Below are 18,721 nucleotides of genomic sequence, written 5' to 3'. Positions count from 1 at the left end.
GGCTCTCGGGGCGGGCCGGATTCGCAGTTATGCGTGGACTCATTCCTTCATCTCATTCATTTATTTATTCGTTCGTTCATGCCCTTGTTCACATATTTACTGAAGGCGGTCAAAGGGCCTGGTGCTCTTCCAGGCGAGGAGCAACGCAAAGTTCCTGCGCCCTTGCTCACATTCTAGGGGAAAAAACAGGCCTGGAGCGACAGGTTCCCTCCTCTGCTCCCAGGGGCCTCCCCGCGCCTTCCTCCGCTCTCACACCGCGCAGCAGACGGAATCTCAGGGCCCGCAGGACCCGTGCGAGACCTGCCAGCTCCTCCATCTCATGTCCTAGGCACCCCGCGAAATCCCTCTGCTCCAGCTCCAGGCTCGCTGTCTTGCAGGCGTGCATCCGCCTCAGAGCCCTGCCAGCAGGGGAGGCTCCTTTTTCCTTGGTGGCGAGGTGTTCCCCCACTTTCCTCAGGCTTCTGCTCTAAGGGCACGCCCCCTCCCCCCAGTGTAGGTATTCCCTCCTCAAGGAGCCCTTTCCACGTCCCTGGGCTCCATCAGGCATCCTTGTGCAGGCCCTGTGGGGCCACATGAAGTGTCAGGCTTCCCCGGGGGCCACAACGTGGCTTATCAGCACTCGCTCTGGACTCAGCCTGGGGTTGAAGCCCAGGTAGTACTGCTTGTATGGTCTTTCCAAGCCGCAGTGTCCTGATGGGTACACGGAGCTCCTTACAGTACTGCAGGGGGCGGGTGTGTGTGTGTGTGTGTGTGTGTGTCTGTGTGTGTGAGGATCCACTGCTCAGGGTAATGCTTGACACTCGCCAAGCCCTCTACAAATGTTAGCTGTCATTTTCCCTCCTGGGACCTGCAGTCACTGGTATTAAACAGCCACTTACTGATCCTTTGCTGAATCAATGGAGTATCTGAGCATCCAGATGAGAAGTTCAAGGTCAGAATCTGAGGAGGACAAGGATGCAGGGCGGGTACCTGGACCCCTGGAGAGTGTTGAGCTGACTGTGGGGTATGATCCAATTTCAAGAAAAAGAACTATTCCTTTTCCGTAAAACAGATGCCTTTATAATGGGGAGAAATGGCCTGAGACCTCAGACCCATAAATGTTCCTTCCCCAAGTGAGGTGGCTGCAAAAACATTGCCCTCAGTATCCATCATGGTTGTGGGCTGGGCTCTCCCAGACAAGCTGGGTGACAAGTGCAGGTCTCTACCCTCTCTGGGCTTGAGGGCCTGCTTTTAATTAAACAAGGTGGGAAGGGAGTCGGGCCAGTCCAGTGTTCACAGCCTTCGCAGACCCACAACCCCTTTTTCATAAAAAACCATTTTCTATCACTCCTTTACTACCTTACATGGAATTCAGAGATGATAAAATTGACCTACACACATTGAAAAAAATCAACATCATGCCCTAACTGGAGAAATAAAGAAATAATTAGGAATAAGATGATCTGTATTTCAATTCTCAGGGATAAATATAATACAAGACAAAATGAGCCAGTTAGGGGCTCACCTCTGTGTACAGGGATGCTTTTTTGTTCGTTTTTGTTTTTGTTGTTGTTGTTTTTTTTTTTTTTTTTTTTAAAGTAGGCTCCAAGCCCAGCATGGAGCCCAACATGGGACTTGAACTCACAAACCCTGAGATCAAGATCTGAGCCACTCAAGCAACCCCATACAGGGTTGTGCTATGCATGATTAAAATATTATAAATGTGTTGCTGTGGGTGACATAATTTTTCAAAATTATAAGAAATTTATTGATAAAGTTGCAAACAACACAAAGTTCAGTCTTTCCTCGGATCACATAGTAGTTACACTCCTGGGAAATTTGGTGTATATTTAAAGCCGTACAAAAAAAAAATACTCTATATGTCAAATGAGGTAGGATCTAAGTTCAGGTAGGATCTAAGTTTTTTTAAAATAAAAAACAGGTTTTCAGCTGTGTGAAGTCCTGGGAGGACATGGAGGTGGAGGGACCTTCCTTTGTGGTGTTCAAAGACGGAACACAACTTGGCAAACCTAGTGGTGATGAAGAGTCATGAAACCTAGATCCCCTGCCAACTCTACTTGTGGATGTTCACAAGTCAATGCTGGCGTGCACACATCAGGAGACACAATGGCATTGTTTCTGTGTGCGATAATGACAGAACAGAACAACTCAGGTCTCCATCAACAGAATCACAAATGTGATGTATTGACACAATGGAGTATCACACAGCTGTGAAGATGCATGAATCAGAGCTCCAGGTAGCCAACCTGGATCAATCTTGAATGTTGAGCCAAAAAAGCAAGGTTGGGAATGACGTGTGGAATAACATGCCAAGGCATGGCACCCCTCTCACCCTGCTCCAGGGAACAGTGCTCAAGGCTGCCATCCTCAGGGTGGCAGGATGCGGGAAGCTCCTGCCTATCCCTCCTCGTTCTTGGGCTCTCCGCCTTATCTGCAGGAGCAAGTGCGGGGGCTCTGGAGGCCCGAGGAGAGCAATGGGGAACAGGCCCATCTCTCATTAGGAGCTGCCATGGAGGCCAGGCCTGGGCAGGCTTGATAGGAGTTTTCTCAGGAAGATGGAGGAGACGGCAAGAACCATGGGTGGGGATGGAAAGAGAGAAAGAAAAGGAGCAGGAAAGAAGAAAATAGAAGAGGAGGGAAGAAACAGATGCTCTGATTCAGGGAGGCCTGGACTACAGCCACTGACCTCCCAAGGTCTGGATTCCGAGGCCCAAGCAGGATGAAACTGTAGTAGGATCTGTGGCCTGGGGCCCACACCCTCTTCTGTGTTTCGTAGGTCATCTTACAGGTATAGGGCTCCACACCCCAAAGCAAGGGAGGGGCTGGACTGGGCAGCTCTGACACCAGTTCCTTCCCCACTCTTTCAGGCTGTCAACAGCAGGTTTTCCTACTGTGCCCACCAAGGGCCCTGAGTTACCCATGGTTTGTTTTATTTGCCAGCACCCTCTCCACCTCTTCTGGGGACTGCTCCTGCTTGCACACCCACTGGGCTTGGCACAGTTAATGCCTTACATGCACCAATGCATTTCAGCCTCAAAACTAGCTAAGAATGGAGGGATGCTTGGGTGGCTCAGTGGTTGAGCATCTGCCTTCAGCTCAGGGTGTGATCCTGGAGATCCGGGATCGAGTCCCGCATCAGGATCCCTGCATGGAGCCTGATTCTCCCTCTCTCTGTGTCTCTTATGAATAAATAAATACAATCTTTAGAAAAAAAAATACCTAAGAAGGGAGATGCTAATGTTGTTACCAGTTTATGGAAACCAAGGAAACCAACACACTGTGAGAGAAACAAACTCACCCAAGAGATGATTAGGAGAACTGGAATTTGAATCTGAGTAGATTCCCAAGACTGTGGACTTTACTTCTACCCTCTACACCCCCTCAGATGTTACAGGGGTCTAACATGTGCCAAGTATCTGCTTGGTGCTTACGCTTCCTGTGTCGTGTCAAGCACACTCCTGCTTCAGAGTCTTTGCCTTTGCTGTTCCTTGCGCCTATTACGTTCTCCCCTCCAGTTATCGGCAACTCTCTACTCACTCCCTTCAAGTCTCTGCTCACTTTACCTGTGGGGACCCTTCTGACCACCTTAAATAAAATGTATCTCCTCTACCTTGTTCTGGCATGCCCCCCCACCCCGACTCCTCCTTCAGCCCTATTATTCCTTTAGCATTCACCATCATGTGACATGTTACTTATCTACATTTACTTGCTTGTTGTCTGTCTTCCCCCAGTCGTAGGTATGTCTTGAAAGAGCAGATTTTTCTCTTTATTTCTCAGTACACTAATTAGTGCCTGGCTCCCTGTCACCTTCAGCCACTTTTATGAATGAATGGCAGGGCTACGAGACGTTAGGTTCCTGCCCTCAGTAAGTTCAAGTTCTAGTGGAGACAATTGGCAATCATGAAGGAAATACACACCCCTTTGTTTCAGGCAGTCATGAGTGCGGTGAAGAACATGTGAGCTGCATGAGGCATGAGAAGGATGGAGATGTCATGGTGGACGGAGCAGCCTGGGAGCCTTCGTGGAGGAGAGAGACTTGGATGAGTTAGAGAATGTGGCATGGCCGAGGCCAAGATGGGTATCAGGTTGGTGTCAGGTGGGCGGGTGGTAGTGGGAGAAGTGATTGGAGAGGGGGCTGGTTTGCAGGGACTGCATCAAGCAGGGCCCTGCAAGTCCAGGAGTTTTTGGGGGCAGAGCAGTTTTTCCAGTGGCTCAGTTCCACACTTCCCTGCTGTTAATCTCCCATGGCTACTGTGACAAATGACCACAAACCTGGTGCTTTAGAACAACAGAAATTTATTGTCTCATCGTTCTGAGGCCAGGAGTCTGAAATCCGTATCACTGGGCAGAGTCAAGGTGTCAGTGGGCCTCTGCTCCCTCTGGAGGCTCTGGGGAGAGCTGTCCTGGCTTCTTCCAGCTCCTGGGTGCTCCTGGCATTCTTTAACTTATGGCCACATCACTTCCATCTTTGCCTCTGTGGTCACATTGCTGTCTCCTCCTCAGTGTTCAAACTCCCTCTGTCTCTCCCTCATCAGGATGCTCTCAATTGCATTTAGGGCTCACCCAGATAATCGAAGATAAACTCCCCATCTCAAGATCCTTAATTCCAGCTGCAAAGTCCTTTTCTTTGCCATGTGAGGTCATAGTCACAGGTTCCAGAGATTAGGACGTGGATATCTTCTGGCAGGGGGCCATTATTCTGATGACTGGTAATTCAACGATTTATGCGACTCTCAGAGTAAACTAATGGCCCCTTTGGCTTATATTTTGCAAGCTGTTTTTCTGTTGTTATAATGAAAACCAGCCAGACTAATGCACTTCCCCCCAGAGTAGGTGCTAGTAAATGTTCACGTGGAAAGCAAAAAGGGAGTTCATAGGTATCGAGGGTACTTGGTGCACACAGCACATATTAAGCCCTGAGTATATGAATTGAATCAGTTTTTATACGATGCACAAAAGTCCACATTATGATCGTTGTCCACATTATTATCCATGAGAGTCCAAGAGGTGGAGTGACTGATGAGGCAGGAAGGGCACACTGAGAGGGAGTGGATGGAAGCTTCGGAATTGCAAACTAGGTGTGTCACACTTTCCCCTACATTGGGCTGCTCAGCCCCAGCACTATGATGCTTTGGACCAGACAACTCTTTGTTGTGGGGGCTGCCCTGTGTATTACAGGGTGTTTAGCAGCATCCCTGATCCCAACTCACTAGATGGTGATAGCCAGTTAGGACAACCCCCAAGTTGTGACAACTGAAAGTGTCTCTAGACATTGCAAAATGTATGCTGGGGGAGAAGCCTCCTCTTCTTCAGAACTACTGCTCTCTATTATACTGCCCTAGTGGAGGTGGTGGTACAAAGAGGTGCTGTTTCAGCTGGGAATTGAACTCAACTGTCAGACAGAGCAAGGAGGCAGCTGCCTCTATGCCACTGAAGTAGACACTGCTGGTTATCTACTGATGTTTGCCCTCTGGTTCTTTTAGTGAAAAATGACAGCTGGCTACACTGCTGCCAGAATAAAGACTACATTTCCCAGTCTTCCTTGCAACTAGGTGTGACTATGCGACCAGATTCCAGCCAATCAGAGGTGATGTGGGCAAATTCTCAGCGATGCTCTTGAAGGAGAGGGTCCTACTTCTCTTCACTGCCTTCTTCCCTAGTCTTGCTGCCTGGCATGACTTGGTAGCAAGATCCAGGAATCTCAGGTCTCAGTATCAAGGAGTCCTCTATTGCCTGGCCAGCTTATGCTTGGTTATCACAAGATAAACTAGTTTTCTTCTGGGTTAAGCCACTGTTATTTAAGAGTTTTGTTAAAGTTGCCCAGCCTGAATTTAACTATTACAGCTACCCAAGCCACCCATAGTAGGGAAGGAAAGAAGGCAGGAAATGGGGAGAGGAGGAGTAAATGGGGGGGCCTGGCCAGTCTGGCTCTGCAAGCTCAGAGATGCGTAGGAAAACCTTCTGGAAAGGACTCTGAGTTGAATCTTGAAGGATGAGAAAATGTGGAGAGGGGCAGAAGGGGGCAGACACTCCAGAAGGGGCTGTGGCAGGAACAAGGATCCTGAGAAGAGGGCTGGGCAAAGCCTTGGAGGAGGAGGAGGGCTTACAGGGGCTGTGAAGGGAGAGCACGGCACATCAGAAGGGAGTTCAGTCAGTGCCCAGTGGAGGACTTCACCAGGTGAGTGGAAACCAGGTATGTGGATCCCGGAGTTTGGCATGAGTCCTGGGGAGCCTCTGGAGGTTGAGATCAGAGGCAGAGAAATGGTTGGGAAGCCTTGGCCTCCCTCTGATTCAGAGGACCCACTCTGGGGCCGACCCCTCACCCACGCCCCATGCCCCATGCCCTATTCCCCATGCTCCATGCCCCATGCCCCAAGCTAATGTGGGCCCAGTTTTGCTGGGCCTGGAGTCTTGACGTCTTCTTGCCATGGTCTCCTCTGGCAGGCAACCAGGACCAGCAGGAGTGCAGCCAGGGTTGTTGCCTTCAGCCCCAGGACCAGAGATGTGAACACAGACAGGAGGTCTGGAGGACGCAGGGGAGAACTCAGGAAGGACCCTGGGTGATTCCCCAATAGTCCAGACCTCAGTGTCCCCACAGGGAAGTCTGGCCCCAGCTGCTGGGCCACATTCTTTGTACACTGAGAGAGGAGACCAAAGACCCCTCCCTCTATCCTGGGCCTAAAGAGGCTTTGCCCAATATCCTACCCGTAAGTTTAGTCATCTTGGCAGCATTCTTGACCTCTGATAGTAATAAAAAACTGTGTTCATTTATTGGCTGTTCAGCATCTCTGCCCCAGACCTTGAGCTAAGCACTTCCTAATTGCCTAACATAACCCTTAAACTTATCTTGCAAGGTAGGATAATAATGCAATTGGTACAGATGAGGAGGCAGACTCAGAGTGGGAAAATGATTTTCTCAGGGACATATATGTTAGAGAAGTGATGGGACCAGGTGTTACAGCTCCCAAGAATGGCAGGAACAGGGCTGAGCCACAGGGAGCATCTGAGGTCGCTACCCTAAGTCTCACCCCCAGCCCCGCCTCAGTCACAAGGGGCCCTTGTGATGTGATGTGATGTGATATGCACAGTTCTGGGCATTTGGCACATGTGATCTCATTAGATCTACATGCCACCTTGAGTGGTAGGCTCTCTGATTCTTATTGCTTCTCCCCACTAGTTTCGCAGAGTAGGACTATAAAAATTCAAGGAGCGAGGCAAATTGCCACAATCACACAGCTAGAAAGGGGCTCAATACAGGATGCCTGGCTACAAAGCCATGTTCTCCAGTACCGTGATGTACAGTTTCACGGTGTATCCTTGCACTGGACTTCAGGGAGCTCACTACTTCTCAGGCAAGACTGCCTACTGAATAGTTAGCACTGGCTGTTAGAGAGTCCCTTCTTTAAATGAGCTTCAACATGGTTCTCTGGGTTCCTGGTTCTGCAGTCAAGATGAAGTCTTGGGGACTTTCTTGGTGACAGGTGGCCTTTGGAGTCAGGGACTGCTCCCTTCCCATGGCCCACGTCATGTTTGGCCACCCTTGCCTTGGGGACTGGTTACCTTCCCAGGACGTAGGTACACTCACCTGATGGAAATATCCCGGCGACATGTTCATTGGTGAGTTCTGTCTCTTGGGGAGAAGGGGGCTTTGCTGCAAGGAAGAGAGATAGTCACACATTTCCCTTTTTTTTCTGTCCTGCCATCTCCTGAGCCCCTGCGCTAGGACCAGGAGTCATCAAGATGAGTCTATCTGGGATGGGGGCTAGAAGTCAAACCCTGCTACTGTGAGGGACTAGTTAGACGTGTGGGAGCATCTCTGGTGTAGAGACAATGTCTGGTTCATTGCAGTATCTACACACCTAATACAGTGCAGGACAATAAACAGGCACTTAACAGATGTTGTTAAATCATTAATGGTCTATACAAAGTTTTGTGGAGCCCAGAATGGGGAGAAATTAATTCTGCCTGGGAGAAACAAAAGGTTTCACAGAGGAGGGGCTATTTGTGGTAGGCCTTGAATGATGAGTAGGAGTTCTTCAGAGAGAAGAAGAAAGAATTCCAGACAGCGGAACAACTTTTGTAAAGGTTGGAGGCTGAGAACAGCTGGCTTATTTGGGACATGATGGAAAGTTCGTTGTAGGCCACGTTCCTCTTACCCCCAACGCCTCCCCCTTCCCTCATCCCCTCACCACCTGTCTCACCTTTTACTCTCAGTCTGGTGCCCATTCCAGACAGGTATTGTCTGTTGAATTTCCTATGAAACTTGACACAGTAGTAGGTGCCCTCATGTTCAGTGGAGACGCCTTGCAGCAGAATGCTAAAATCCCTCCTGGAGGCCTGGACTGCTGTCACATTAGGATGGGAGATGCCTTCAAAGTTGTAAATGGCCTCCCGGCTCAGACCAGTTCCCCGAAACCACCTGATGGCACCTGGGGGACCATCTCCAAGCACTGTGCAGTTCAGGAATACATTGTCTCCGATGGTTGCCAATACCAATTCCTGGGGCTGAATGATCCAGAGGTCTGGCTCTGGGTCCCCGGCTTCTGAAGTCAAAGAGAGGGGCCTTGTGGTATTCTGTTTCCTCCTCCACTGTCTGCTCATTACCTCCCTCATATCTTCCCTCCCTCCCCTTTCCCTGATTTCTCTACTCAGTAACTCCCTCTGCATCCCCCCATTACTCTCAGGTTGATTCATTCAGTAAAGAAATTTCTAGTACCTACTATGTGCTGATGTTTAAGATTGAGAAAAATGAAGCTTAGCAAGACATACAGATGTCCTGCTAGGAAAGTTCTCAGTCTGGTGGTAGATAGAGATGGCCCAGAAAATCCTCCTGAGCTTGAAAACCCAGAGGACTGTAGGACCAAGAGAAGGTACCTGTCACAGCTTGGAAGGAGTCTGAGAAACCTTTATGACATGCTTGCATCAAGTTAAAAATTAACCCTTCCCTCTGCCCCCAGCCACCTTACACAGACATTCTGTCAACAGTCTACATGGTGTTCTGTAGACTGTTCTTCTATTTCATCACCCGAATGACCCCCCAAGTAGGAATTATGTCACCTATCCTACAAGTTAAGCACTTGAACTGTGTAGAGCTGAAGTGATCAATTTAACACACTCTTCTCGAATGGCAGGATCAGGATTTGAGTGCCCAGGTCACCGCTGCTGGGCTTACAGATAGCATGACTTATTATATGGGGAGTGAGGTCGATGAAAGGATCAGCCCTAGCTCTTGAGTCCTCTGGTAGTATGGTACATCCCTGCTCCTGCCGTGGCCTCACTGTGGCAAGGCACACATCACGGTCTCTCCCTTTGAGCTTAGCCAAGTGACTTGCTTTAGCCAATGGGCTGTTAGTAGACATTACGTGGTTAGAAGCTAGAAATGTGCCTGAGGCTTTGGGACTTGTTCTCTTTGCTCCTGCCATCTCCACGACACAGATGTACCCTAGGTAGCTGCAATGAGACGTGGCCCTGGAACAAGGCACGTGGAGCAGAACCACTCCAGCTGTCTGTACATGTGTGATGGGACACACTTATTTTGTGTGCCACTGGGATTTGTGTGTACGGCATGGTTGTGGTTAAAGGCGGCTGATGCAGGGACACAGATCAGAGCCAGGTGCTAAGACCCGCAGAGCCCTGATACTCACCCTTCACAAACACTGAGGTGCCCTCCTGCAGTGTCTTTTCTGAGTTCTCATTCTTGTTACCAAACCACACACAGTGGTAGGTTCCAGCATGCCTGCTGGTGACATTGTAGATATAGATGGAATAGTCACAATTAAGTGGCTCCAATGTCCGTTGGATCAATGGCATGACTCCAGGAAAGAAGCCGTGTTTGAAGTTATAAATCTCCTCCTTGTCCTGATGGCTCATCTTGACCCATTTAATCATGTCATCAGTGCAGGAGCCATCCACTGTACACCGAAGTAGGAGTGTGTTACCTTCTGCCACCAGCATACGACCCTCAGGCTGTAGCACCTGCCATTTACTCCCATAGCTCGGCTCAGAGGCTCCTACAACAGAGGAAGAAAGGATTTGTGCTTAGCAGGAAGGAACTGGAGCCTTAAGAGGTGAGCTTAACCCAACCTAGTCATTGGCTGGCCAAGAACAATTACAACACTGGAGGGATGTTGCTGGGAGAGGGAAGTGCAAAAGATGGGGAGGTTGGCTGAAGAGGCAGGACAGAACTATTGAATGGAGAACTTACAAATAATAAGTGGCACTTAAGTGCTCACCATGTCCCAAGCCCTGTGTGGCTTACCACATCTATTCTTGCCAACGCTCCTGTGACGTGGGCAGCATTATTCCTATCTTCACAGAAGACCCTGACAGCCCAGATGATTAGGTAAGTTTCCCAGGATCACTATTTATGGGCTGAATTGTGTCTCCCTGGCCAAATTCATATGTTGGGGTCCTAACCCCCAGTACCTCTGAATGTGGCTTCATTTGGAGATAGGGTTGTTAAAGAGGAAATTAAGTTAAAATTAGAGGATGAGGGTGGACCCTAATCCAATATGACTGGTGTCCTTAGAAGAAGAGTAGATTAGGACACAGATACACAAAGAGGGAGGCCCACATGGAGGTATAGGGAGAGGATGGTCATCTGTAAGCTAAGAAGAGAAGCCTCAGAAGAAACCAACCCTGCTGATACCTAGACTTCCAGTCTCCAGAAGTATGAGAAAATACATTTAAACCACCAGTCTGTTATGGCCACCCAAACTAATACCTCATCCAATAAGAATGTGACAGTCTGTTTCTGGAGCCCCTGCTCTCAGCTCTCAGCTCACAAATGTATCACACAAAGTGTGTGCACGGTGGTGTTTAGTGTAAACATCCTCCTTGTTTCCTGTGGATTCTTTTTAAAATTAATGAATTTTTTAAAATTTTAAAGTAATTTCTGTGCCTAACATGGGACTTGAACTCACAACATTGAGAACAAGAGTCATATGCTCTACCAACTGAGTCGGCCAGATGCCCCTTGCCCCACCCCCGTGAATTCTTTTCTTAAAAAAAACTACTTTATTGAGGTATTATTTACATACAGTAAATACCAGAAATTTTATGTCCTGTATGCAGTTCTATAACTTTAAAAATTTTTTAAAAAATATTTATCTATTTGAGAGAGAGACACAGAATTACTCATGAGAGAGACCATGTGCAGAGAGGAAAGGGATAAATAGACTCCCTGTGGAACAGGGAGCCAGACATGGGGCTCGATCCCAGGACTCTGGGATCATGACCTGAACTGAAGGCAGACGCTTAACTGACTGAGCCACCCAGGCACCTCAAAACATTTTTTAATTTGAAGTAGAGTTGAATATAACATTATATTATTTTCAGGTGTCTTGTGTGAATTCTTTGCCAAACTGCAATGCTTGGGGGATCCCTGGGTGGCTCAGTGGTTTAGCGCCTGCCTTAGGCACAGGACGTGATCCTGGAGTCCCGGGGTCGAGTCCCACATCAGGATCCCTGCATGGAGCCTGCTTCTCTCTCTGCCTCTCTCTTTCTCTGTGTCTCTCATGAATAAATAAATAAAATCTTTAAAAAAAAAACTGCAATGCTTGTTGGTGTGTAGGGAAGTGGGTCTATTTTGGTTGTTGAACTGCTGAGTTGGGCCTTAAAACAGGCACAGAGAAAGAGGACCAAGGCCTCTCATGCAAGTTCTTTCATACCTGGGTAATAAACATCATCTCAGGTGTTCCCCTCAAGAACTCCCTGAGGCATGAGTTATTACCTCCATTTTTGAGATGAGGAAACCTAATGGGGAAGAAACATGAGGGGACCAAGGCATTCCATTAGCAGTATGACTGAGGATCTGGACTCAGATCAGGTGACTTACGTTTCTTTTTCTTTTCTTTTCTTTTTTTTTTTTTTTTTAAGATTTAAAAAATGTATTTATGAGAGAGAGAGAGAGTCAGAGACACAGGCAGAGGGAGAAGCAGGCTCCATGCAGGGAGCCCGACATGGGACTCCATCCCAGGTCTCCAGGAACATGCCCTGGGCTGAAGGCAGCACTAAACCGCTAAGCCACCCAGGCTGCCTATGACTTAAGGTTCTAATCAATACAGGTCATCAGCTTTGTGTCCCGACTGTCCCCTGGTGTATGTGACCATCAGGCCTGGTGAATGACTTGGTCTCACTCCAAGATATAGGTTTGCAGGAAATCATGATGTTTCTCAGTTGAAAGTGAGGTAGGGGAGTAGGGATGTGAGGCAGACATTTCCTGGGGTGGGGGTGGGGGAATGTGGAATTCTAAATTCCTCTTCTGCCTGCTAGGCTTGTGCTGCTAGCCTCTACAAGAACTGCCTCACAGTTGTGATTAAGTGATACCTCATGCTCAGTCCTAGGGATTGCTTTTGTCCTTGGTGTCTTAAGTTCTGAGCAGTTTGGCAGCATCCACCCTCAAATACCATAATGTGAGCAAGTCAGATCTAGATCTATTCTCTCTAATCCTTTATGGCGGTCTGTTCCCTGGTCTCAGTAGTTTCCTTGCACCTCGTACACGTGCACTGAGTGGTGCCCTCCACTCAGCACAGGGCTGAGAATAGTGCCTGTCCTCACCAGCCAAACTGGAAAACCTCATGATTGACAGAGCAATGGGTAGAAAGGACAGAAGAGATTACTCAGAAAGAAGTGCTCTGGTCTCATCTAGCAAATCTGAAAAGCAAGGTCCTGAAATGATAAAAACAAACAATATTCCATTGTGAGGCTTTAACACATGTTTAAGTGAAGCTCTGACAGCAACCAAAGACTGGAAGGGGGAAACACTAGGATACTTTCAAAAGTTTCCTATACTGTATGCTGAATGGTATGCTGTTACTTAAAGGTAGGTTGCAATCAATTACAGATGTATACTATAAACTTTATACCACTAAATGACAAAATAGTTACAGCTAATAAGCCAATGAAAGAGATGAAATAGCATTATAAAAATATTCAACAATCAAAAGAAGACAGAAAAAGAGTAAAAAGGGAACAAAGAACAAATTGGACAAATAGGAAGGTAGTAATATCTAAATCTAATCCTATAAAAAGTCACTTTGAATGTAAATGTTCTAAATACATATGTAAAAGTTAGAGATTGTTGGATTGGATAAAAAAGTAAGACCTAACTATCTGTTGCCTATAAAAATGCATTTTAAATATTAAAGGTGCACATATGTTAAAAGGAAAATGATGGAAAAAGCTATAGCATATGGACACTAATCAAAGGAAAGCTGGAGTGGCTATATTAGTATCAGGTAAAGTAGATTTTAGAGCAAAGAATATCTCTAGGAGTAAAGAATGTTGCTTCATAATGATAAAGGAGCAAATTAAACAAGAAGATACACAAATCCCAAACATTTGTGCAACAGATAATAGGACTTCAAAGTATATGAAGCAAAATCCAGTAAAATGTTAGGGGGAAACAGACAAATACACAGCTATGCTCTGAGATTTCAATATCCTTCTTTTCATAGTTGATAGAACATGTAGGCAGAAAGTCAGAAAGAATACAGAAGACTTGAAAAGCACTATCAACTAACTTAGCCTAATTGATATTTATAGAACACTATGCCCCCAAATAGCAGGATATACAGTTCTTTTCAAATGCACAAAGAACATTTGCAAAGATAGAGCATATTCTGAGTCATAAAAATAGTCTCAACAAGTTTAAAATAATTCAAGCATAATCTTTGACCACAGTGGAATTAAATTAGAATCAATAGCAGACAGATGCCCAGGAAACCCTGAGATAATTCACAAGCTAAATAACACACTTTCCAATAACACATGAGTTAAAGACAAAATAAAAGGGAAATTAGAAAGTATTTTGATCTGGGGATCCCTGGGTGGCTTAGCAGTTTGGCGCCTGCCTTCAGCCTGAGGCATGATCCTGGAGTCCTGGGATTGAGTCCCGGGATCAAGTCCCGCATTGGGCTCTCTGCATAGAGCCTGCTTCTCCCTCTGCCTGTGTCTCTGCCTCTCTTTCTCTCTGTGTCTCTCATGAATAAATAAATAAAATCTTAAAAAAAGTATTTTGATCCAAATGAAAATGAAAACAATAATAAAATTTGTGGAATGTATAGGGAAATTTATAGCATTATATGACTATATTAGGAAAGAAGAAAGGACTTAAATGAATGGCCTTAGTCACTACTTTAAGAAACAAGGAGGGGCTCCTAGTTGGTTCAGTTGGTTGGGCATCCATCCTCCATCCAGCTCTCAATTTGGGCTTGGGTTGTGATCTCAAGGTTCTGGGGATGAACTCTGTGTTGGTCTCTGTGCTCAGTGTGGAGCCTGCTTGGGATTCTTTCTGTTCCTTTCCCTCTGCTCCTCCCTCACTGCTCCTGCTCTTTGTTTCTAAAAAAAAAAATAATAAAAAAGAAGAAATAAGGAAAAAAGAGGAAATTAAACCCAAAGTAAGAAGAAGAAAGGAAACCACAAATATCTGAGTGAAAAGCAACAAAGTAAAAAAATGGAAAACAACAGAGAAAAATCAGTAAGAATGAAATCTTTGAGAAGATCATTATAATTGATAAATCTATAGCTATAGTGAAAGAGAGAGGGTGAAAGAGAGAGAGAGAGAGAGAGAGAGAGATATGGCCAGTCAGGAATGAGAGAGGTGGCAGCAGTACAGACTTTACAGATATTAAAGAACTATGGGAATAAGGGAATACTATGGAAAGTTCATGGCTATATATACTGACAAAGGGACAAATTCCTTGAAAAACACAAATGGTTACCAAAGCTCCGTCAAGAAAAAATAGATAACCTAAGTAGCCCTATTATCTAATTAAAACATTTAACCTGTATTAAAAACTTTCCCACAAAGAAAACTGCAAGCCCAGAGGGCCTCACTAGTGAATTCTGCCATACATTTAGATACAACAAAATCACAATCCATAAAAGAACAAATTAATAAATTGGATTTTATGAAAACTAAGCATTTTTGCTGTTCAAAAGACATTTGTAAGAGAATAAAAAAGACAACCTACAGAGTTGGAGAAAATCTTTGCAAAGTATATATCTGATAAAAGATTTGTAACCAGAATATATTAAAAACTCTCAAAACTCAATAATAAGAAAAACAGTTTAAAAATGGGAGTCGAAAAATAAATGGGAGTCGAGGGGCACCCAGGTGACTCAGTTGGTTGGGTGTCTGACTCCTGATTTTGGCTTGGGTCATGATCTTGGGATCTTGGGATGGGGCCAAACAGAGGCTCTGTACTAGGTGTGGAGCCTGCTTGGGGTTCTCTTGCCCTCCCTCTCTTTCTGCCCACCCTCCACCTTCATGTGCCCACGTGTGTGCACACTCTCTCTCTTTCTAAAATAAATAAATAAATCTTTAAAAAAAATGAGAGTTGAAGAGACACTTGACCAAAAAGGATGCACATGAAAGAAGTCCAGCAACATTACACATTAGGCAAGTGAAATTAAAACCACAATGAGCTATTACTACACACCTGTGGGAATGACTAAAATTAAAAAGATTGACCATACCAGGTGTTGGCGAACATATAGAAGAAATATCTTCATACGTTGCTGATGAGAATGCAAAATGGTACAACCTTCTTGGAAAACAGTTTGGAAGTGTCTTTTTTTAATAAATTTATTTTTTATTGGTGTTCAATTTGCCAACATATAGAATAACACCCAGTGCTCATCCAGTCAAGTATCCACCTCAGTGCCTGTCACCCAGTCACCCCCACCCCCCACCCACCTCCCCTTCTACCACCCCTAGTTCGTTTCCCAGAGTTAGGAGTCTCTCATGTTCTGTCTCCCTCTCTGATATTTCCCACTCATTTTTTTCTCCTTTCCCCTTTATTCCCTTTCACTATTTTTTATATTCCCCAAATGAATGAGACTATATAATGTTTGTCCTTCTCCAATTGACTTATTTCACTCAGCATAATACCCTCCAGTTCCATCCACGTCGAAGCAAATGGTGAGTATTTGTTATTTCTAAAGGCTCAGTAATATTCCATTGTATACATAGACCACAGCTTCTTTATCCATTCATCTCTCGATGGACACCGAGGCTCCTTCCACAGTTTGGCTATTGTGGACATTGCTGCTATAAACATCAGGGTGCAGGTGTCCCGGCGTTTCACTGCATCTGTATCTTTGGGGTAAATCCCCAGCAGTGCAATTGCTGGGTCGTAGGGCAGGTCTATTTTTAACTCTTTGAGGAACCTCCACACAGTTTTCCAGAGTGGCTGCACCAGTTCACATTCCCACCAACAGTGCAGGGGGGTTCCCCTTTCAGTTTGGAGGTGTCTTAAAAGTTCAACACATAGGTATCATATGATCCAGTCATGTTGTTAAGCATTTTCCCAAGAGAAATGAAAGCATAAGTCCATATAAAGACTTGTATGTGAGCATCTATAAATGCTTTATTTGTGACAGTCCCAAATTGCAAGCCCGCCAAATGTCTGGTTTGAATGGAAAAACAAGCTGTGGCTTATCCATACAGAGGGTAGAAATGAAAAGACATGCATGAACTATTAATATGTGCAACAACATGAATTAAGGTCAAAATAGTTATGCCGAGGAAAAGAAATCTGACAAAAAGGAGTACATACTGCATGATCTTGTATCAAGTTTTAGAAAATGCAAACTAGTCTATAATGACAGAAAGCAGATAAGTGGTTGCCTGGAGAGGAGGAGAAGTGGAAAAGATGAATCACAAGGAAAGTTTTGTGGGTCTTGGGTATATTCATTATACTGATTTTGGTGATGAGTACACAGGAGTGAAAGTATATCTAAAACCCAACAAAATTTACGAAAGTGTACATGTTAAATATGTGTCATTTGTTGTATGTCAATTGTACCCCAATGAAAGGAAGCCCTGTTCCACTCACCTCTTCCTGCTGTCCCCTTCTTGGTTCTCCCTCTGTGTCATCCCATGGACTTTGGGAAATGTCCTGGGTACCTTGTCTTCAGGGCTGGAGCAGCCCCTTGCCCACAGCCCTGGGGTTCCTTCCCACCTATTTTCTGCCCTGCCTTACTTGGTCTGTGATGAGGGGTTCCATTTTGGAAGCCTGGTATAAAACCCATATTTTTCAAAAATATTTGATCCTGGGTAGTTTATGCATGTGACTTTCTAGCCTAAAATGCAGTGGATACTCAAGAGTATTTGTGGAATAAGCAATAGGAATTACAATTCACATTTTCCAATCAGGGAAACCAGTTCAGAGAAGCGAAGCGGTGCCCCAAATCACAGCCGGGGAATGAAGGAGTAGCCAGGTCTGGCCCCAGATCTGAGCCCACCAGGGCCCCTCTGGGAGGTGACCATTCTGGAGGACCCAAGGTGAGATGAGCAGGATCTGGGTCTCAACAGGAGCTGGGACAGTGGCCCAGATAGACGGGAGATGGAATGAGCCTGCTAAAAGCCCAGCATCCTGCTTGCTGGATCAGAGGTACTTGGGTTCAGAGGTTGAGCTGAACCCAGGTGCCCCAGGACTCAGGAGCTAAATCAGCCTGATCCTGACTTAGAGAAGACACAGGTAGGATAATAACAGCCAACAGTTACTAAATCTGTATATGTGCCAGGTGCTTAGAGGTATGATCTCATTGGATCCTCCAAATAAAGTCACGAAGTAGGTCCCATGATTAACCCCATTTTACAGACAGGAAAACTGAGGCTCAGAGAGAAGTTTCTTGAAGCAATCCGTGGTGAGGTTGAGCCTAGATTTCTCAGGCTGAGCCCATGCTGGTTTATGGATGTTCAGTTTGTGTGGCCACACAGGGCCTCATGCTTGTGTTAATGCTCAGCTGTTGCTGTCTTAAAGTTCTCAATACTTTTTGAACCTGTGTTTATATTTTGCACTGGGCCCAGCAAATTATGTCACTGATCCTGGGCTGAGCATCACCATTCTTATTTATATTTATTTAGTTAATAAGTGTTTTTTTAAAACAGATTTTATCTATTGAGAAAGAGCAGGAGAGATCGAGAGAGCACGAGCTTGAGGAGAGGGGCAGAGGGAGAGGGAGAAGTAGACTCCCTGCTGAGCAGGGTGCCCGATTTGAGGTTCCATCCCAGGACCTTAAGATGATGATCTGAGCCAAAGGCAGACGCTTAACTGACTGAGCCACCCAGGTGCCCTGAGCCTCCCCATTTTTACACTTAATATTCACAGCACCTCATTAGCAGCCCTCTTTGTGGAAGAGGACAGTGATGTGGCATGTGACATGGGCACATGGGAGTTGGAGCCAGAGCCCATTCAGTGAGAGCCCAGAGCCTGGGAACTTAACTTCACTGTGCTGCCTCCCAAGAAGTCCTCCTTTTTTGGACACTGGATCTGCACTCTGCTGGGATCAGGAGATCTCTCAGCTCCCCATTCCCATTCCCTCTTGGTGGGGTCGAGCCCCTCTAGGCATGCCAGAGACCCTGGTGGCCCTCTCTGGGACAAGCCAGGGCAGGGTCCTGTTCTGTCCCAGATCCCACTCACCAAAGAAGACCAGGAGCAGCATCAGCAGCCAGGAGCAGGGAAGACAGTGGGCCAGATGCGTAGGGGTGGTCATGGCAAGGGGCACAAGTTTCTCCTGCATTCCCAAAGTTGGCCACCGTTCTTCGATTTGGTGGGTGTTAGAGCCTGAAATGGGACCCGTGGGCAAGGTTGTTTCTGCTTCTTGTGGCCAAGGCTGCTTGGGGAAGTGTTTTTACTACACTAAGACAGGGCTGCTGGTGCAAGAGGAAGGAGAAGTTTAGAGGGTTTCCGGGTTCTTTTTTTTTTTAATG

At 46.1% G+C, this 18,721-nt stretch overlaps 1 protein-coding gene and 1 long non-coding RNA gene across 4 annotated transcripts; one reads left to right on the top strand and one right to left on the bottom strand.

Moving 5' to 3' along the window:
- Nucleotides 1–4,276: 4,276 nt before the first annotated feature.
- On the bottom strand, nt 4,277–18,649 carry SIRPB2 (signal regulatory protein beta 2). Of its 3 annotated transcripts, none has more exons than XM_072800360.1 (5): nt 18,432–18,649; nt 9,645–10,010; nt 8,202–8,543; nt 7,586–7,651; nt 4,277–6,234 (listed from the first exon to the last, which is right to left on the bottom strand). In XM_072800360.1, exons 1-5 carry the CDS (start codon nt 18,529–18,531, stop codon nt 6,152–6,154), a joined length of 957 nt encoding a protein of 318 aa, XP_072656461.1. In that variant the 5' UTR covers nt 18,532–18,649; the 3' UTR covers nt 4,277–6,151. The 3 variants fall into 3 exon arrangements, with proteins under 3 accessions (XP_072656461.1, XP_072656460.1, XP_072656459.1); XM_072800359.1 differs by having other exon boundaries at nt 4,277–6,523; nt 8,202–8,540; XM_072800358.1 differs by having other exon boundaries at nt 4,277–6,523; nt 18,432–18,648.
- Nucleotides 7,115–11,822, top strand: LOC140618221 (uncharacterized). The gene is made up of 3 exons (XR_012018418.1): nt 7,115–7,617; nt 9,897–10,067; nt 10,297–11,822. It is a non-coding gene; the product is annotated as an uncharacterized lncRNA (long non-coding RNA).
- Nucleotides 18,650–18,721: the final 72 nt, after the last annotated feature.

Source organism: Canis lupus, chromosome 26 (assembly GCF_048164855.1).
Source record: "Canis lupus baileyi chromosome 26, mCanLup2.hap1, whole genome shotgun sequence".
Taxonomy (NCBI): Eukaryota; Metazoa; Chordata; class Mammalia; order Carnivora; family Canidae; genus Canis; species Canis lupus.
The sequence above is the reverse complement of the archived record's forward strand: the minus strand, read 5'-3'. Positions and strand labels throughout refer to the sequence as shown.

What these genes read in the sequence shown, in the direction of transcription:
- SIRPB2 (XM_072800358.1), bottom strand. Translation starts at nt 18,531, where the DNA reads ATGCAGGAGAAACTTGTGCCCCTTGCCATGACCACCCCTACGCATCTG. An exon ending in GCTGCTCCTGGTCTTCTTTG is followed by an intron (nt 10,011 to 18,431) that starts GTGAGTGGGATC and finishes CCTCTGTTGTAG; the next exon opens with GAGCCTCTGAGCCGAGCTAT. An exon ending in CGCCGGGATATTTCCATCAG is followed by an intron (nt 6,524 to 7,585) that starts GTGAGTGTACCT and finishes TGCGTCCTCCAG; the next exon opens with ACCTCCTGTCTGTGTTCACA.